At 41.5% G+C, this 20,899-nt stretch overlaps 1 protein-coding gene across 4 annotated transcripts in view; it reads right to left on the bottom strand.

Annotated features, from left to right (window-relative positions):
* The window catches only part of LOC147308602 (ephrin type-A receptor 3-like), a 79,705-nt gene that overhangs the window by 12,100 nt on the left and 46,706 nt on the right, over positions 1-20,899 (bottom strand). For all 4 annotated transcript variants that reach the window (XM_086273235.1, XM_086273236.1, XM_086273238.1 and 1 more), the window contains 4 exons: positions 19,965-20,073; positions 7,018-7,085; positions 6,176-6,301; positions 5,850-6,035 (listed from right to left, as the gene is read on the bottom strand). In XM_086273235.1, the coding sequence (XP_086129361.1) occupies positions 5,850-6,035; positions 6,176-6,301; positions 7,018-7,085; positions 19,965-20,073 (489 nt within the window). The remainder of the gene's footprint in view (positions 1-5,849; positions 6,036-6,175; positions 6,302-7,017; positions 7,086-19,964; positions 20,074-20,899) is intronic.

Genomic DNA, 20,899 nt, shown 5'->3' with positions numbered 1-20,899 from the left:
CACACACACACACACACACACACACACACACACACACACACACACTGCTATCACTAGCCATCATCTGTACACCTGCCATACAGAATTACCCCTCCAACTCTAAAAGATAACAGAGGTTACCAATGAAACGGCCACACACACACACACACACACACACACACACACACACACACACACACACACACACACACACACACACACACACACGCACTCATGTTATATATTAGCTCATTTCATCTATTTTTTGTCAGGTGCTCATGCAAACACACACGTGCACACATACACACACTCAACGGTACAATGAATCCCTTTTACTTCTTGCAGCAACTTCATCACATGCCATTCACACTTCACTTCAGCTCGTCATGGAGCTCTCTCAGCCAAATCTTCGCAGGCGCTCCTCAATTTCCTCCTGAAAGCACATAATTAACTAATCACATTCATATTCATTCGAATTTATTGCCTTTCATTGGCTTCAGAATTAACACATCCGTTTGCAGAGCCGAAAGCGCCTCCCACTGTATGCACGTACGTGTATGTGTATTTTAGTGCAGACTGCAGATTGGGTCTTGATGTTTTGTGTGCTTTAGTGTGTTATGAAATGGATCAGAAAGGAGTTTGCTCTTATTTTACATCACTTTATTAAGTGAAAGAAGAAAGTGTTGTCTCTTCTCTCTCTGGGATAAAGGTGGGATCATTTAGGCGTTGCACGCATGTGCGTGTGTGTGTAGATGCGTGTGTTTGTGTGAATCTGTGAATTGCCGTGTATATATGAAAGTGATAGAGACAACATATATACACTCTATCTGGCAAATTACATTATGAGAGGCTGTTTCTGTGCGTGTTGGTGCGAGCGTAAACGAAAGTGATAGACTCTGTGTGTGCGCCAGTGGGCCGCATTACCGCATTATTGAATGAGGCGGCCCAAGGTACAAACGAGAAAATGAAATAACTGCTGTATTGATTAATGTTAAGGGTCTGAACTAAATTATACAATGCTTTTAACACAGGACAGATCTCTGTTCTGGGAAGAGCCACGCGAGGTTGTGGGGGAGCGGAGCAACAGAAAGACAGAAACTCAATAACCTTATCTCCTCTCTTCACCTCTCCTCCTCCCTCTTTGCTTTCTCATCTCCTCTCATTTCCTCACGTTTGTCTCCTCTCCATCTCTCCTCTCCTCTATCTGCTCCCTCCTTTCCTCAAATCTCTTTGCACATCTTCCCCCATCACCCTCATTTATTCCCAAGCCCCATCCTCTTTCATTTCCTCCCTCTTGTATCCTCTCTCATCCATCCATGCCCCCTGCTTCCCCACATCCCGTTGTCACCTTTTCTCTTCGGTCCCCCTCCCGCTTCCCCGTGTCGTTGTCTGTGCAGTCCAATCTACAAAGCTACATGCATATTCAGAATACTTTCAAAGAGTCTGACAGGAAATATTGAAACACCTATTGTTCAGCGCACAAAGGTACACAGTTAAAACTAATCACTAGTTTCTTCAAACAGAAGACGAGAGGAAAATGTGGTTTTGCAGGGTTTAACAGCACCTTTGTAGAGCAGCCTTTTTAATGTTTGTGCGTGTGCGTGCGTGTGTGTGTGTGTGTGTGTCAGATGAGAAGGACTTCGGTAATTGAGGGTTTTCCAAATGGGCCAATTGTTGCAGCGATTGTAAAACGCATAGAGGATGGATGGATAAAATGAGGGACGGTGGAGATAAAAAGGAGATAAGGAGATGGAGAGGGGCAGGGAGGAGGGGATGATGGGATGGGGGTAGATTGCTGCACTTTTCTGATGTGCAGTGAGACAGACAGAAAAAAAGAGCATTTTTTCCCCTTCCTTTTCTGCATGTGGCCCTCTAATTAGCATGACAATAGCAGCAATCAGGTGATAGACAGCAGAGCAGGTTATTAGTGTGACACATAGGAGCGGATGAAGGCTTATGAGGTTTTAAGCAGTGAACACAGACACACATACACTCACACTGATAGTCAGAATATTGTGCCAGAACTGTGCCAGATTTGTTACTACTACCACAACTTTGGTTGAATCAGCCACACTTTTACTAAAGATACTTATAGTACTTTTACTATTGGCACATCACAGCCATTTAGATAATTAGTACAACAAAGGCTCCTATTGTACTTCATGTAACAACAAGATTAAGAGCCCCAATGCCGCCAACAGTTAACATTACTCCTGTCTGCACTGTTGAAACAAGTAATCCATTATCCAATTAAAGATCAAAAGAAAATTATGCTGCAGTTATTAAGATAATTTAGTGACTTCTCAAGAAAAATATTACATCATAGCAAAATAGTGTTTGAATTCCGGACTACTTGCAAAAATATGATTTTAGCCTTGAAAATGGAAATACTTATTATCAGGAGTTCTGCTGCAGTGCATTCTGTCATTTGTATAAGAAAGTATTGTGCAGTACAACACGACTCCCTTCAAGTTTGAGCTTCTCCGTAATTACACCTACCTACCTACTCCTACTCAAACCAATACTCCGCCTTCTACTTGTAAGTCTGCTACTGTTTACACCAACACCTGAGTCTAGATCAGCTGGAGTCAGCCTGTCTGATTAGACTGAGGGTGGTGTAAAAGGACCAGCTGGGGCCGCAGAAAAGGGCCTGAAGGAATTATTGACCCCTCTCAACTCTCACCCCCTCGCCCGCACATGCACACCCGGGGCTGTGACCTGTGAAATTACTGCTTTGCTCGTGAGATTTGTTTCTGAGGGGCTCTATCAGCTTCTCAATGTGCCGTGAAGACAGGTGAGAAGGCAGACACAAAGTAATACGTGTAGAAGAAGGCGAGCGCTCATTAAATACACCTGCTAAAAGCACGCCAAAGCGCACAAACGTATTTTTACATTCAAAGAACATTACGAAGTAATGAGTACTTGATTATGTTAAAGCAAATCACTTGTCAAGTCGTTGCTCAGCTCTTTAACCGTCTCCTGTGTCAACCCCGCTGATGTCCTCTGACCCAAAACGTCAAGGATTTGGCAGTAATTCTTCAATTAATTCTGTTTTTTTAAAACAGAATAGTGGCAGTTACTGGAAAAAAAAGAGTGCTATAATTACACGTTTACATGTTACATGTCTCTCATGTCTGAAAGATCAAGAGAGATAGACACAGACAGAGCGAGAGAGAGACAAAGAGAGTGACAGCACAAGAAGAAATTAATAAGAAATGCAGTGAAGTCTCATTTGTAATATGCATGCTGTTGAATATTCATGGAGCCAAATACACATCCAATTAACTTTATGAATTATTAATAATTGCAATAAAAGGTCGTGTATATGCACTTGCTCTTTGTTGGCCTGAGTTGCACTGAACAGCTTGGTGTGATGGACTGAAAATCTTTGTTTGTGTCACTAAGCAGGAACAGGAGGGAGTCAGATTAGGGGAAAAGCCGAGGCTTATTTTGGTGCCTGTATCTTTATAAATATGACGATTCTCTCTCTTATTTGCTTGTCTATAGACCGCCCTCAAATATCTGTCAGATCAGAAGAAGCTTTCAGATTGAACCTATACTGTGCTGTAATGCAGGCGAGCTAATTGTTAGGGTTGACACATTTTCAGTATTTGTAACTGGGCATCTTAACCATTATAACGTGACTGTTATGCAGTGCTGCACAGCCAAGAGAAATATTTCTGTAAATAGCTCTTAATTTGTAAATTAACAGTTAATTAAATATGTAATAATCCATAAAGTTAATTAAACATGAGTAATTCATGTTACTTTGTCGTGTAATTAAAAATCATTTATTTTAAAAACTTTATGTTGTACTATATGTTAAGTAGCAATCAAATTCTGATGACATCAGCACACATAAAATGATATTCTTTAGTCATTATTATCATTTTGTTGTAAAAAAGTGTTTTATTCCCATAGGAGGGTCAATAGGCCACAAGCAAGCAGCATCCGAGAGAGATGGACAATGTGATGAGAATAGTGAGATGGGTGTCAGTCATCATTGATCTTCATTTATATAATGATGCTTGGGCTCTTAAAATCCCATTTTAACACAGTGGTAACCTAAGTGTCATTTCTCATCCCACAGGGTCATGTTTGTGAATGGGCCTATTTTGTAAGTGAAAGAAACAAGCAGGGAATAAGCTGTACAATTATTTTTAACTTTAGCGATCCAAATACTGTTTATAGATGCATTACACTGTATTTATTAACAATTTCCAAGGTGCTTTAAACATTAGTTGCAGTTTTACAATAATATCTGATTCATTATAGATGATTTACAAACTAATTATTAACTAATTTGATTACGATGAATAAGAATTAGTTCATTGTTTGTTAACATCCAGATATTAACTGAAGCTGAATCAGCTATAAATGTGCAATTGTTGAGAAATGAAAAATCTTCTTAACTTTAATGCCTCCAGCCACTAACAAGCGTGTATGATACTTATTGTAAAATAGTTTTGCAGAAATCGAAAAGTTGAAATTATGATGGGACCACTGACGCAAACAAAATATTGTAGATTACTCAGGCTACAGTCTCAAAGAGCTAGAGACAAGGAAAAATGTACATTTCCCAACTGTTTGGCAAGTAGTTTCTGGAAAATCGGCGGCTAAAGCCCAGTTACACAGGTCTAGAGATTGATCTGTCAGTCCAGTGCAGCTCCATATACCAACCAGTGCAACCAGTTACCCACAGTGACCGCCAGCAACCTACTGTAACCACTTCCAACAGTTAGAGAATATGTATTTTTCCCTAGCAACCTGTGGTTGCCAGGGGGTCGCTGATTGATCGCAATGCCTGCATGACTGGGCTGCGCAACAGATTTCATAGTGAAAGCTAGAAACCTCCAGTAACTACTTACCAACTAGTTAGGGAATATGCATTTTTCCCAAGCCTGTGGTTTCCAGGAATTTAACCTGTAAGCCTGAGCGATTGAAACCATAGTACAAAAAAACAGAAAAGATCCTTTTTTTTCTAAAATTAAAAATTGTGACATAAAATCAATAAAATTAATAATTATCTGTTGGCTGTCTGCTCATAGTCACATGTATATTTGACATTTTCCTTTATGGATTTTGGTTGTGAACCTGTCATAAGGGCAGACATATCCAGACATAGCAAGAATCAGGATTTCCTTCGAATTGCTTTGATGAATCCTTGCACTTCTTTCAATCTTTGGGCTCAAAGGCATTACGTCGATAGAGATAGTCAGCTGGAGGTGTCCGTGTAGTATTTTCACATTTATCTGGGTAAACGTAGCAGTTACGTTGTCAGACATGGAGTGAGAATGACAAAGAGAGTGAGAGAAAGAGAGTGCTAGAGGGTGAGGAGATGAGACTGGGATTAAGTGAATGAGACAGACAGCGAGAATGGAATAGAGCGAACCAGGGGAGCCACTGAAAGAGAGGGATGGACACTGACTGAGAGAGAAAGCAGCAGCGCGAGATAGAGGTCTGAGACAAGAGCCGAATAGATTTCGAGAAAGATGGAGTGAATGATCGAGAGAGCGTGGCTCAGTGATAACCAATCAACTGTTGTACCAGCACTGCCTTATCTAACACGAACACACGCACTCATTCTAATTTGCCTAAAAACAATCCTGTGAAGTAAACAAATGGTCATTTAAGAGGAGGATGGTTACATCACATGCACACTGCCATGCGTCACCGCTGTGTTACCATGGTAATGGAGCTTTTATCTGATCCAGGGTCAGCTTCGATTTACATCACTGACAGCTCTGCTAAGTCTCAAACAGGTGTGCGACACACAGAGATCGACACAAGAGAAGGGAGAGGGGAGCGAAGGACTCCTTAAAAACATCGTCGTAGTGTAAAGGCTTCGTCACACTGTTGCCTTCACTTACATCTCGTGACGACGCCCTCCAACCTGATGATGTTCGCGTGGTCAAACTGTCCCATAATGGAGGCCTCAGACAGGAAGTCCCGCCTCTGTTTGTCAGAGTATCCTGCTTTCAAACTCTTGATGGCAACGTAGATCTCTCTTTTCCCCTGCATACGCAGCCGGCCACTGCACACCTCGCCAAACTCTCCTACACGTGTGCACAGACACATACATTGAGTTTAACATGGTCTTTTATTGACTCCTTTTAATCCTTAAAATTAAGAAATCATTTAATCCCTTTTTCCTTTATTAAAGTAGTCTACTGCTGGGTTTGTTATGCCAACTCACCAGCTCCGATGACTCTCTCTATGCGAATATTGGAAGCATCTATCTCTTTGGCAAAGTCTCTGACAGCCTGGTTGGGGTCTTCATAGGTGTGAGGATGGATGTAAGTCCTGCTGCCTGGAAGCTTGACTGCACAAGTGGAAAAGCGAGGAAATGGGCACAGAATTTAATTTGCTTACAGCTTAAAAACATGCACTGTAAGAAAATCCGGCCATGTTGGAGATATGGTCTGGAATATTAGGAAAGTTCATGGAATCTTTATGGTAGTTTGGAAACACTTTCCTCAACACTGACTTAGTGTCTAAGCAGATATTTGTACAGCGTAAATTCGTGTTGAGACGGGAGCTTGAGCGCTTTGTCTGAGTGACATTACAAATTATTACATAATAATAAACACATATCTACTTTGCTAGCAGTGGTGTGAAAATGACTCAGAATTTTAACAGGAACCCATAAGACGCTTCGCTCTGCCAGCAAACATTTATGCAAGAAACTGTGAAACAATGTGGTTTATTCGGTTAGGATGTGAAAAAATTAAAGATTTCTGTTCTGGCTCCAACTGTTAAAGTTCTCATTGTACATTTCATTTACAAACAAAGCCCGACTGCATTACATGCATGTGAAAAAATAAGGGGTTAATTCTGAGGACGTTGTCACATTAGTGCTTGCCTTTGTTCATTTACTGAAAAATATTCCACCATCTGTTTGTTGTTTACAGCCATAAATACACGCAGTGATATGATTCATAACATGTGGGTGGCAAGTCTGGTTTTAAGACAAATGACATGCAGATAATATTTATCTAATATAATATTATCTGGATCTGCACATGCTCGTGTCTTTACCTCGCCCATGTTGGAACTGCATCTTTTCTTCATCGGGGTCTTGCTTGGCTTTGATATATCCACAGTGCCTGAAAAAGAGATAATTTTTATTCTAATGCTGTACAATAAGCAGCTCTAAGCTCACAGTAGTGACTATTCTTCCACCACAGTAACGCCACCATCTTCTACACCAGGGGTGTCAAACTCAAATACACAGTGGGCCAAAATTCAAAACTGGAACAAGGTCGCGGGCTAACATTAATATTTACTGAAAAAAAAAATCTTCCTCCAGATTTAAGAATGAATCTCTTCTTATGGACTCAAACAGGTTTTGCTGAAAAACTGAATATGGAACAAGCAAAGCTTAATACTAAACAATATATATATATTAGCTGTATAATACCAGTAGGCCAGCTCTAATAATAATTTAGTATTGGCTTCGCGGACCAAATGTAATTAGGGCCAAATTTGGCCCGCGGGCCAGAGTTTGACACCTATGTTCTACATCAACGAAGGGCATGCACACTCACTGGCCACTTTGTTAGGTACACCTGTTCAGCTTCTTGTTAATGCAAATATGCAATAAGATAATCACATGGCAGCAACTCAGTGCATCTTTGGAACATCATGATGACCTGGGGTACTTTAAATGTAGCATCAAAATAGGGAAGAAAGGTAACAATGAACTGAGCAGGAATGGACTGACTACTCATGGTGAAAATGTCTTATAATGCCACTGGTTAGAAGAGAATGGTCTGCTTTGAGTTAACTGGAAAGCAACAGTAACTCAAATATTCACTCACTACAACCAAGCCATGCAGAAGAGCATCTCGAATGCACAACACGTGGAAGAAATATGTGGAGGTGCCACAGATGTCAGAGGACACCTAGATTTTGAGGCAGTTTTGAAGGAAAAAGCGGGTCCAATCCAGTACTAGAAGGGTGTACCTACTAAAGTGGACTGTGCAGTATGTATGTAATTTGCACATATCTGTTTGCTATTTTAAATCAATGTTATTTTCAGGGAAATCTCTCCACACACCTCTTTCCTCTGAATAAAAGAAGGCTGGAGAAAAAAATAAAAACAACCATTTTTATATTTCTCTGCTTCCAGCGTTCATTGCAGTCCTCCTCGCTGAGCTCTTATGCCCGAGGTTAGAGAATTAATGTGTTTGTATATGTATATGGCAGAGATCAATGCACTAATGCACTCCTCTGTACCTTCCCTTGGACCCTTCTGGCCATCAAGCACCGCTTTTAACTGTAGCCACACACACCCACATTTATGCCCTTTCCCCAGCCCCCTCTGGGCACCCTGCAGCAAGGGTCAGCCCAATGATCAAGACAAAATATTGACAAATTGATCAGCTCAATCTTGCACTGCAGCTGTGTGGAAGTGTTAACTTTTTCTGTCTTACAGACCTCGCGGGGGAGGATTTGTGCTTCTGTGTGTGTTTGTGTGTTCCTGACAGAACGGTGTATTTTCTCTCCACTTTGTTGGTCGTTTGCCTCAAACAGTGTTTAAGAGCTATAATCAACCATAACACTGTCTCTGAGATTTACCGCACCTTTAAATTTAGATCAAAACTTCAGGACAAAAACATAAAATGTAAAAGCAGTATCATATAATGGTTCACTAACCACAACATAAATACCACATGGTTTCTATTTTTCTCTCCTCCTCTTTCATTTCAAGGTAATTTACAATAAGTGAATTTGTGGATGTTTATTTATTTGTTTTTTCTTTGCTTTGTATTCTTTAGTTTATTACTATAATCTAAGAGGACTGCTAAAGGTCATAGGTCTCCCCTCCTTTCCTCCCTTTTATCACATTCTCCTTGAGTCTTGTACAGGTAAAGGAGGACTTAGCCAGTATGTCTGTCCATCATGAAGACAAATTGATTTGGGCTCAGGGCCAGGAGTAAGAAATCTGAAGCATAGACAGCGCGCGATTTAAGAAAGCAGTGGAGAGGAGGACGAAAGAGAAACGGAGACTGAAAGAAACAGCGGGCCAAGATTTGATAAAGCAAAGGAGAGGAGAAATGAGATAAAGACAAAAATAATAAAAGAGAGGACTACTGAGGGAAAAAGAAATATGATGTGCTCTGACTAAGGATGAAGCACACGGCAACAGAAATGCAGAAAGGTGGGGTTCCACTAGGCTCAGAAAATCTCAGTCATTTGGTGTTTAATCCTTGTGTTGATTTTACACAGCTGAATGCATGGCATAACCCAGACATCAATAGGCTGTTTTGGGAATACACACAAACACACACACACTTAACGGCAGAGACTGGTTACTGGTATTTGAGGATAAAGAGGAGGGGGGCATAATGTTCTTATGAAATGGGAGGTGGGGCCCACCTGGTTATCAGCTGAGCTCAAGCTAGCTGAGCACCAAGGGACTATCATTACCCCCTTGACTCACACTCCCACACACAAAGAGCTTTGGGGCATGCGTTTAAAACATATGGGGAATGGGTACATGGGTCACACCTCGACTCTAGCTGTGATAATCTCGTGGGGATGCGTACACACACACACGCAAACACATACGTGTGTATATGATCAGCAAAACACCAAAACCAATGGTTGAAACACCTCCGGATCACTCTTTTAGTTTGTAACCATGGGTGCATGCTGCTTATCTGTGAGTGTGTGTGTGTCTGATGGGAAATGAACACATTTCCATAGTAATTACAGAGCAACTCATTTCTCCTCTCCAGTTAGAAGTGTCATGAATCATTAGCGCTGCAGTTTTAAACACGGTGCAAAACCTGACATGGCTGTGGCTTTTGTTTTCCCCTGACAGCTGTATCTATGTGTGTGCGTCTAAAACAGATATTTAATATCTCCAATTAAATGCAGCTGACCTGTGATTGCTCGACTAAAGACGCTGGAATAAGACCTTTCCATTTCTTTACTTGCTAATTTTAGTGATTTTTCACGTTTCATTTTTAAACGAAAATTTACGAATAGTAATAGAAAAATTGCACAGCTGAAAACAAGCATTGCACTGTCGATACTTTGCCATGTTTAAACAGTTTAAACAGTTCATCTGCTCCTCCAGTCGAAGGTCATTTTTTTCCCCCATACAGTCTAATCTGTTTCATCCATTGATCACAGCTAGTGATGTGGTGTGGTTAAAGTCGAGAAGATTTACAAAAATCTTAACCAAACAGTATCTGTTTTAACAACCTTCCCCCCGTCTGTTTGCTCTCAGCGTGTTGGGTTTGGCGTCCCAGTTCAAGAGCTAATAAGCAGAGCAGTGAAAGACATCGCAGAATAGCACAGCTTGGGGTGCTTTAGTGGCTTCACAACTTAAGATAATTTTGTTTCTCCTTCCAGGCATCAACACAGTGGTGCACAGTTTCAATGATTTATCCACACACTGCATCCACCCGCCTTTCTGGCTTAAATTATTCATTTCCATTTTGGAATCCATGTTCTTGTCATTCACTCGGGATTAATTAACCAAATCTTAGAATATCAGTCTCAGATACTGTGTGCTGTAGGTTAAGATACCCTTCTTTCTCTTTACAAGTGATACAGGAGTCAAGGAGATGATATAATTGTGTTATGTTATATAATTATATATACACTGACCAAAAACCGACTGAGTGCAACTGCTTAAAACACTGTGTTGCCCGTGACGTACCCTTGTTCAATTACTAGTTTCTTGCCGCATGGATTTACCATACGTTATGAACACTCATAGAGTCTGGTGCAGGAACAGACTTTATAATGAGGAAGTCCTCCTGGATTTCCACTAGCGGATCCTCGATCATGCTGTACTGCACTGTAACGTGAACGGTCCTGGGCTATACTTTGCTGCGTCTGATTTAAAGTACACCCACCAATCACGCAAAAACACACATTAATGGACTTCTGTATCAGTATCAAAGCCGGGCTCTCACCTTTCTCTCTGCCTCACTGTTCCACTTCAGTGAGGACAACAGGCTATCCCTGTCCTCCAAAGCCACACACTCCACATTTGCATATCAATTTGCTTTTTAATATAATACTCTGTCACTCGAGACCCATTTGTCATTCGGCGAGAAAGCTTCTACCCTCGCAGAACTCCATCCATATATTATTTTCGTCGTGGCCCCTCCCCGTTTTCTTCCCTCTTCCTTTCCCCCGCTGCACTTTATCTCTCTGAGGTGTTAAATTCTTCCCTAATTCTGCCTTTAAGTGTCTGACTGCCAACATGTCCTCTCTTTCTTCTTTTTGTTGCAATCCATTCATCCTCTCTGAACAGGCCCTGACTTGTGCTCTTTATGTAGTTGTGCTGCTTTCTTTGTCAGAGAGCAAGATTCACCACTAGGAGCTGGAAGGGGGGGATAAAGAAAGATATAGGGAGAAGGAAAGGGAGATTGAGAACGAGAGTGCTGACAGGCAAGAATGCACAATAGGGGTCCAAGCCTGCATACCAACTAACAAGCAATCAGATGGAGGGGAAGAGTAAGGCGAGACAGGAAGGCAGCCGTAGGAATAGAAACTCCAAGGTTAACATAAGTGATGTGGACAGAGAGCGGGAGAGCAGGGGCAGCGTTTGTGCTGCAGCAATCTGAGCTGAAGCACAAGCAGAAGAGAAAGAAGAGATGCAAACAAAAGGGGGAAAAGTTAAACAGATAAAGCAGCAAGGAGAAGTAAAATCTGGAAACAATCCAGTGTAGGCTATCCCCACAAGCATAACGGGATCAGCAAACTGCTGTTCACCCCTTAAGGAAAGAGAAGAAAGAGAGAAAGAATAAAAGACTTGATAGACAGATTGAGAGCAGATGACAAAAAGAAGAGTGTCAGGCACCAGTTTGGCTGTAGGACATGTCCTGAGAAAGAAATGTTATGTGTCTTGGCTAAACCACAAGGTAATAGGAAAAAAGAAGATCAGAAGAACTGGAGAAATTAAGGAGTCGATTGGACAAATAACAGATGTGTTTACTTCATCTTATACATACATATATATACATCATATTCACTCAGTTTTTATTCATCCACGCATTCCTGCTCTAAATTAAAGGAAGCCAGATCATTTCATATTGTTATCATTGCAGATTACTGCAGTGTGTGATGGCAAGAACACACCAAAAAACCTGGCCAGGTTTCCAGTTCATTACAAGACAAGCAGAAGATATATCCACACTGAAATGTACTCAAACAGACACTTTGGGGTAGTCGGCCCACTTGACTCTGGGAGGGTAACAGAGCACACAGAGGTTAACTCACATGGACACGAGGTGAATGCTCGATATCAGACTGTGCCGTTGACACTAATGTGGGCTAAAATATCAGACCTCCCGATGCATGCATCCGTATTTACTATTAAAGTTTAAGTGATACGTCTCTCCTCAGGAGGTCAGGATTGTAAAACCTGTAAAATCATCTGGCCTCCTGCATGGATTTTGCTTTGCATGTGGGACATATGCACATTTTAATTTTTCTCATTCTAATTTATACTTTAACCAATTCAATTTTTGTATATAGTTAGCTATTTAATTACAATAAAATAAAATAAAATCTCAGCATTTATGTTGTTTTAGCCGTCCCTTGATCACTGAGAAAATATGGTTAAAAGTTGTTACACAGAGGTTTCTAACACATTACACACACTACACTAACCCCTGCAGCGCCCTGTTCCAATAAGTCATTTTGTCCTCGTCCTGGATATGTCTTTTTTCAGTTGTTGTCCTGTTTTGTTCATAAACAAAGTAAATTAAAAACTATTTTTAATCTTCATCAGTATTTCACAGTAGCCCAAATATAGATGCCACATGTGTATGAGTGCAGGAAGTGTGAAAAAGCAAGCCCCGTCTTTCTCTGATATTGTCAGTGTTATGCCAAGTCTTCATTTTTTGGTCTATTAGCCTCGGGTTCCATTGCTGCTTCCCATTTTCCCCTCAGTCTGACTCCAAACTATTGAGAGAAAGCGAGTGGCAGACAACACCATCGACAGCAACGAGCTGTGCTGATTTGTGCTTCCTCTGATAATTGAATTAAGTAGTCAGTGATTCTGCTGTCATTTTATTAGACCGGGGCTGGACTAGGTTGCTAAAGCTCATCAGTGCAGTGTGGAATTAGGACAATGACCACTGTCAGATATTGATTGTGTCCTCTGGTCTGTAATATGTTGTTTCAGAGGATGCAATAGCCTGCAGCTCGTAAAAAGCTATTTTGTCAAAGAATCATTAACATCTCTCTATGCTAAACACTGAGTGTAGCATAGAGAGAAGAAAAAGAAAGCTTGGAGTTGGAAGCGCATGGAGCAGCAGAAATATGAGAGCGACGAGTTATAGCGAAAGAGTGAGAATGCAGGCAGGGTGGAGTGGGTGGAGATGAGTGTCAGGGGTGATTTGTGACAGAATAGCGGGAAGAGTGAAAGGGAAGGTTTACAAGCTGGTAGTGAGCTATGATGTATGGTTTGGAAACGGTGGCACTAACAAAAAGCCCGGAGGCGGAGTTGGAGGTGGCAGAGCCGATGATGCTAAGATTTTCATCTGAAGTGACCAGGAGGGACAGGATAAGAAAGGAGTATATCATAGGCACAGTTCAGGTTGAGCAGTTTGGAGACAAAGTTAAAGATTCAAGGCTGAGATGGTTGAAAGAAAAAGTGGAGAGTGGAGAACAGTGCCACTTGAGAAAGAACCAGACAGGGACGCAAACAGGCTGATCAAACGAAAGGAAACTTTGGCCGGACAGTATGAGGAGATCGATTTTTCACAAAAGGCAGAGAGAGTTCGAAGGGATGAGAGCGATGCAAATACAGATGGTGGAATAACCTTGAAACTGAGCAGGACAGAGGCCACTCTTTGAAAAAGTATAAAGAGAAGGTCCAAAGACATAAACAAAGCAGCAATGTGAGGCAAAGAGAAGAAGCCAAAGATGTAACCTTCGACTAGTTTTAGCTTGAACTTGAATGTTCTGGGGGGTAATAACCAGCCATCTTTTATAAGAAGTTAGAAGTCGGCTGTCGACTAAAAAATGGATACACTCGAAGGTACGGAAGAGTCCAAAGAGGATCATTCATGTAAAAACTGCATTCATTTCCTTTCCTCTCTTCTCCTCCTCATCTCCTCGCCTGTCACCTCCTCTCTTCCCTCTCGTCACCTCTCATCTCCTCTCCTCTCCTCTTTCATTTCCTGTCTCTCCACATTATTTTCCCACTGCTAATCAGAATGACTAGAAAAATGAAATCAGTAAATCATTAGTCACCCCTCCAGCATGACACAATGAAATGACACATCTATCCACACACATAAATAAAAACACCCTGCTGTGGGCATCTGCTCTCGTCATTACTCGTGATAATGGTGATTCCATTTAATATCAAGCTATTAAATAAAAAATAATTACTGGGAATGAAATCAATGGATTAAATTCACTCTCATTATTTTCGCAGCAAAACCGAAAACCTGAAAGCTTGAGCGGCGACAAACACTGAGGTGATTGTGGATAATTAATTGAGTCAAAGCAGCATGGAATCAAAAAAACAAACAAACAAACAAAGACAGACTGATTTTTAAAAGTTACTGAGCGTCGATGAACAGAACGAGCGAGTACGATTTCTTCTTCTGGCTCTTTTCACTCTCCATCTTGGCTGCGTCTGGCACCAGCTCAGCACTCTCTGACCACAGTGTAAAAAGATTTACTCAGCTCGGGCTAATTATTAGGAAGGGGAAATGATTAGCTGAAGAGTTATGACTAATAAATCTGTCTATGTTTCATTAACACCCTGTTTGGAAACATTTCATTCCGGTGTCTCTCATTAAAGAGAGTGGAGTCGAAGAAGGAAAGGAAAAAGAAGGTAGGGGAAAGAAAAGGTAGGACGTGAGGGAATCCTAGCAGTGTGGTCTGAAGCCGTGCTTTGGTAATGGGTGTAATGTAGAAGAATCTTTAACAGCACGGTGAAAGGTCAAATTGTACAGGATGCAAAAAGAGAGGGAGAAGCATGTCATCTGTATCATTAAGTGAAGTGCATTTTGTATTTGCAGCGAGATCCGTGTGAAACTAATTTCCCTAATGATGTTACTACACCGACGCAACTTGATTAGGTCATGTTCGTAATATGTGCGCTTATATAAGTGTGTGTGTAGTGGATAAAAGCTTTTAAATGCACCATAAAACCCTGGATGAAAACAGTTTTTGAGGTTTTTCAGATGTTTATAGGGCATTTGATCTGTCCCACTGCAACATCTGCTCATTTGCATAGATCCTGCCTGATACATTCTTGCACCTGCGGCAACTAGCTGCTGTTATTGCACTGTTTGCACGCTACTTTCTAGGCATTCTGCAGACAAAGCTGTATTTGGCTACACCCTACAGCTTAGCTGCATTCGCTGACAGCGCCGCCATCCAAGCAATACGTACAAATGACACCCTTGCATATGTCTACACGCGTGTCGCCAAACCTGGCCTGTTTTAGATTTTTACACAGAACCTTCTGGCTAACAAACCATTATTAATGTTATTATTGAGCAAACAGACCAACAGCACCCACAGGGGAAGCTGCATTGGCTGATTTTAACCTCAATCAAATTCACCGTTTGGAAATAGCAGGTGTGTTGCTTATGCCCTTATTTTTTTTTTCTATTTCCTGGGGTGGGGGGGTTCTAATCTTTTTCATTTTTTCGAAATACAAACTGAATATCTTTTTCTCACGGCATCTTTGAAATACAAAAACAGCCCCCACCCCCAACACGCTTATACATTTTCGAGCTGTTTTACACTCAGCGTTGTAGATCTTCAGCCTCCTTCTCTCAATGCGTCTTCACGCTGCTCTCTCCTCTCTCAGCAGCGTGTTTTCATTAGCACATGCCTCACGTTTTTTTCATCCTTCCTCTCCTCTTTTGTGTCATTAAGTTTTTAAGAATAACCCTGGGCTCCACAACAGATGCTGTGGTGGTAAAAGAGCTTACACGCACAGACACGATTGCACATCAACAGGATATGCTATTGTGTTTGCGAGGTAGAGCTGTTACCGCTCTCTGTTAGTGAGACTGAAAAGTCTTTCTCCTACTATGACAGCTTACTTTCCTTTGTGTTTCTTTCTCGCCGCCTTTCACCTTTTGTTATTCCGTACTCCGCTTTAAAAAAAAAGTTTCCTTTCTCAGAAATAAGAATAATACATAACAATGAAGATGATAAGATTCGAAACACTGCAAGATGGCGATCAGCAGATTTCTATTAGATCCCAATTCAATGGAAAAATAACAAAAAACACAGCTTTGGTGAATAGCAGTACGTCTTATTTTGAAGTAAGATTCGAGTTGGTTTCTTTTTTTCATATTTCTTTTGACGTTTGCTTTAACAGATTGTGACCCTTGACTCCCTGCCAGATATCTACAGCTCTGACAACAGATGTGCTCCACGCATGGACAGACTACAGACGAACCAACTTAAAAAAAACGGGCATGACATAGATGGAACAACTTCACGCAAACTTCTCGCCAAAACTCCTACTTTAAAAACACGAAAACAGAAAGAAAGAGAAAAAAAGGCATTCAGGAACCTGGCATGTAACCAAAATCTACGGCTGTTTGGAAAAGGAGACGGTTGTGAGGCCGAAGGATCATTAGACTGCAAACAAAGCAGAAGCACAAACACACACACACACGCACACCGATGCTGAGAGGCAGAAGCTGTAACATGTTTAACAAGAAGAACGAGAGAAAGTGAGGAACAGCGGTGAGAGCGTTTTCTGCGTGAAAGGCCATCTGCTGAATCCATGGCTATGCCAGTCGCTTTCTAGCTCCCCATCGTTCGCACCTGCCAGCACGCCAAAGCACCCTCAGGAGGACAAAAGCACCTTCGCATTTTGCACGCTTTCGCACACAAACACACACCGTAACGCGTGTACTCGCCTCGCAATAATGGCAGTGTCTGAGGAGCTTTCGATGTTTTTCCATGTTTTCCCTCCTGCGGCAACAATAACATAACTGCACTTTAATAAACGAGAGCAGGACAGAATAGAATAGCTGCAAATCAAACCGTTTATGAGGCTGAGCTGTTCAGCGTGCAGCCAGGAAAGGCTACATTAAGCCTGTATGTGCTTCTGTGGCTGTGAAAGTTATATTATAGTTGAGCGATAGGAAGCGCTGATCACATTGTTCAAAATGTTGTTAGCATTCTGGACTTAGTAAGACCCTTTTTACACATGGTTTTAAAATGTATTGCTAGCAATAAGTTTAGAAGTGTACAGTTAGGAAATAGTGCCGTTTGCACCTGTGTCATCATGATCCTCCAAGGACTTCCTTACTGTATATGTCAAAGAGCCCCTGTGCATCCCTTCATTTGCTGTCTATTGCCAGCCAAGTTCCAGGCTTGTTTAGCACGAGCTATAAAAGACAACACAATGGTTTGAGAAGAAAGGTGTGATTTATTTCAGCATCTGAGACTGCCATTTGTCAGGGCGCAGGATAAGATGAAAAACAGCCGCCACATATGGACACATTAGCATTCATACCATGTTAAGAAGTTGGATCAAAATTCATATCTGCAGTTGCTTACATTTTGTTCTTAGCGCCGCCCACTTGCGATCTGACTGCACTTCCATTCAATTTAGTGATTACTGGGGGAAATTTTTTACACAGCGAGTAAAGGTTGGGGAGCTATGGAGAAAAACGCACCACACACATCTCGTGGAAAATCAATCAAGAACAGAACAGGAAATGAAAACTGAGGAGCCAAAAGACGTTCAAAATAATGAGAAAAGCAGAAGCAGAGAGAGTGAAATTAGAGAAGGGAGAATCTGACTGATTGACAGATACGATGGAACGGGTGAAAAGAGAGAAGAATGGACAACACGAGGAGACATTTGAAAAAATAAAAATGTTCTCCCAATTCCTCAGAAACCTCAAGGACGACACTTTTATTGCACACAGAAGTGCAATCGCCCACCTATCAGCTCTCCTAGTCTTACTCCACGTCTCTCTCTACTCTTTCAAACTCGCTTGTAATCTGCCTTTTCATCTTTTACCCCTTGCACCTCTGCCTTCTTCCCCTGGCTCTCCTTCTCCTTCCATCTACTTTTCTCTCCTCCTCTTTAAAGCCCACCTCCTCTTTCTCTCTATCTCTCACACCATCTGAAAATGTAGCTCTCTTGTGGCTCAAACATACTTCAAATGTACTTCTCCCCCCCTTTGCTGCAGCCTGTCATTCTCACTGCCAATCTAATATGTTTATTCTCCACTTGTGTCTCTCCTTTACCTCGCTTCTGTCCATCTCTCTCCCCCCTGAGCTCTCTCTCTCCCGCTCTTGTCTCTCTAGTGATGCGGCTTTGATCCTCGCTTCCTTCCCCAGTTACAAATGCACTCCACCTATGCACACATGCACACAAATACACACACGCGCACACACTCTTGACAGGTGTACAGATGTTGTTTAATAGAAAGCAGTAATCAACACTGCCTTCTCCCCGGCATCCACACCTCTGTGAGTAAATGAAAGAAAGACAGATACAGAGAGAGAGAATAACAGAGGAAGAGAGGGAGACCTTAAATTGATGGCAGTGCATCGACCCCTCTGTAAAACCTAGTTAACACCTCGCCAGCCTGTGAAACCCGATTAGACAAGTGGTAGTGTGTGTTTGTGTCATCGCCTCGCGTTCAAAGCACAAAATGTTGCACAGGTTGTTTTTCTTTGCAGACGGACAATCCCATTACAGGCTCTTGATTAAAAAAATGTTGATGTGATCCTGTTCACGTGCTTTGAGTGCAGTGTGCGTCTGTGTTTCTTTGCTGATTACCTTCCTCTTACTCAATAGTGAATAGAGCACTCAGCTTGATAAGCAATCACCTGAATCAATACTAATCTTTTAAGCGAGTGCATGTGCATGTTTGCATGGATGCATAGTAGCAGAGTTCTTAAAATGTGGCTAATCTCCTGTAATTTGAACTCATACAGGATAAACATTTAATTACAGGTACAGTGAGTCACAAATGCCTGTCATCCCTACTTCTCTCTCCTCATCCATTTCTTCCTCTCTAAAGAGCCTTCTTTTAACTTACATCCTTTCATCTTCTAGCCTCTCAACCAATCTGCATTCTTTTACTTTCCTTTCTTCTTCTTCTCTCACGTCCTTCTCCTCTATGGCCTTCTGTGAGCCAGAGCATTACCAGCAGTCTAACCTTCAAAGAGAGTGATCATTGAAAGTCCATGCTCTTCACATACAGAATAACACGGCCTTTAGTTGGACTTTGGCGCCTGTGTAAATGTCAAAGTTGGAGGGCCTGCTTTGGCACACCCATGCGTAATCCCTCAGAGACAGACAGAGAGATATGAAGAGCGCTTAGCTTGCGTGTGCATGAATGCACATGTTCATAGGGCTCACTGAATTTAAGCTCAGTCAATTTCAGCCTAAATCTTTTTTGTTGGTGACCCAATAAAGTAGAACAACTGAGAAAATAGCTGTCTGGAGTTTAGCTCATTCGCTGTGTTAGAGTGGCCAAAAAACTGTATCCCATCAATTTAAAGGGTAAAATTTCTGATATTTTAGGTTCTTTTTATATCTTTCCTCAGGCAAGCCCACTGGTTCATACTGAACATGGGAACTGTTTAGTCAGAAATATTATATAATTTTATTTTTTTTAAATAACAAAAAAAGCATTTCTTACAACTAGCTGATTTTTTTCAACAATTGTTATTCCAAAGGAGTAAATATTGTGAAAAGAACTTGAAATTGTGGCCCATTTTCAGCTGCGTTTAAGTGCGCCTTTGAGCAGCACTGACTCCAAATAAAGTCGCCACATTCAGTGCATCAAAAGAACGTGTCACCCACAGCAACAGTGTAGCTCATAACTGTGCTTTTTAATAGTTGTTGGACAACAATAAAGGTCTGTGGCCCAGCGAGACAGTAAGATGTACCAGGCTTTGGCTACAGGGATTATTTCCAATACATTTAAGAATGGTGACAAAATGACATAATATTAACAGGGAGGTAATTGCCAACCCCTTCTTACTGCTGGCCCTACCTTCCGCTGACAACGAAGCAAGTCACCAGGAAGATGAGGAGAACAATTCCCCCTGCGATCGACACAGCCAGAATGGTAGACTGATTAGGGTCCCCTATGGCCAAAACATCTACAAAAGAGAAAAAGTGAAGACTGTTATTTAAGCAAGCATAAATGAGATTGGGAAAAAAAAGTCAGCAATGTTTTCTACAGGGGAAAATTGACAGAAGAAAATACTAAGGAAGGCTGGGAGTTAAAAAGATAACAAGTGAGAGTGAGAAAGTGGCGGAGGAGGATAGAGATAGAATGAAATATGATAGCAATAGAAAAAGAGGTAAAAGACAGAGGCTGAGGGAGACTGAAAAAAGAGAGGGCCGCAAACGAGTAAAGGAAAGAAAGGGAGGTGGATGGAATAGTAAGTAAGGTCCTTGATGAAAAGCACTCTCCCTCTCTACATTCCCTGCGAGGGTATGAGAGTAGACATGAAAGCTATTCCCATTCTTCTGTGCTGTCCAAATGGATATGTTAACATTGCACATAACAAGGCTACCACCGAGAACTTTCTGCAAAGATGCATCGATTTTTACGCCACACCAATCGAGCCATTACTCAAAACAAATACCTCATTTATCTGGTTTAGCTAAGCATGGGCAGACATGTGCGACTGAGTGTGTATGCACTGCATATATGTGTGTGCTTGTGCCTGTGTTGAAGAGGCAAATTAAAGCTCCAAGGTAAGTACAGATAAGCATTGATCTCCTGTTATATTTTGTGGTGCACACGTACTCACCTCTTCTTTAACAATCAATAGAATTGATCTAATTAGATTACTGAGATATTGGATTAGCTGCATAAGGCAGATCCTGTATTTTAGAACACTGAACTAGACTGTGAACCTTTATTTGAAGGCACAGCAACAGCTCTATATACTTTTGAGCATAGAAGAAGTGAGATCA

This window comes from Aulonocara sp. 'chitande type north' Nkhata Bay, linkage group LG18 (assembly GCF_057382095.1).
Source record: "Aulonocara sp. 'chitande type north' Nkhata Bay isolate Kocher_YH1m ecotype deep benthic linkage group LG18, A_spYH_male_GT1.1, whole genome shotgun sequence".
NCBI classification, from domain to species: Eukaryota; Metazoa; Chordata; class Actinopteri; order Cichliformes; family Cichlidae; genus Aulonocara; species Aulonocara sp. 'chitande type north' Nkhata Bay.
The sequence above is the reverse complement of the archived record's forward strand: the minus strand, read 5'-3'. Positions and strand labels throughout refer to the sequence as shown.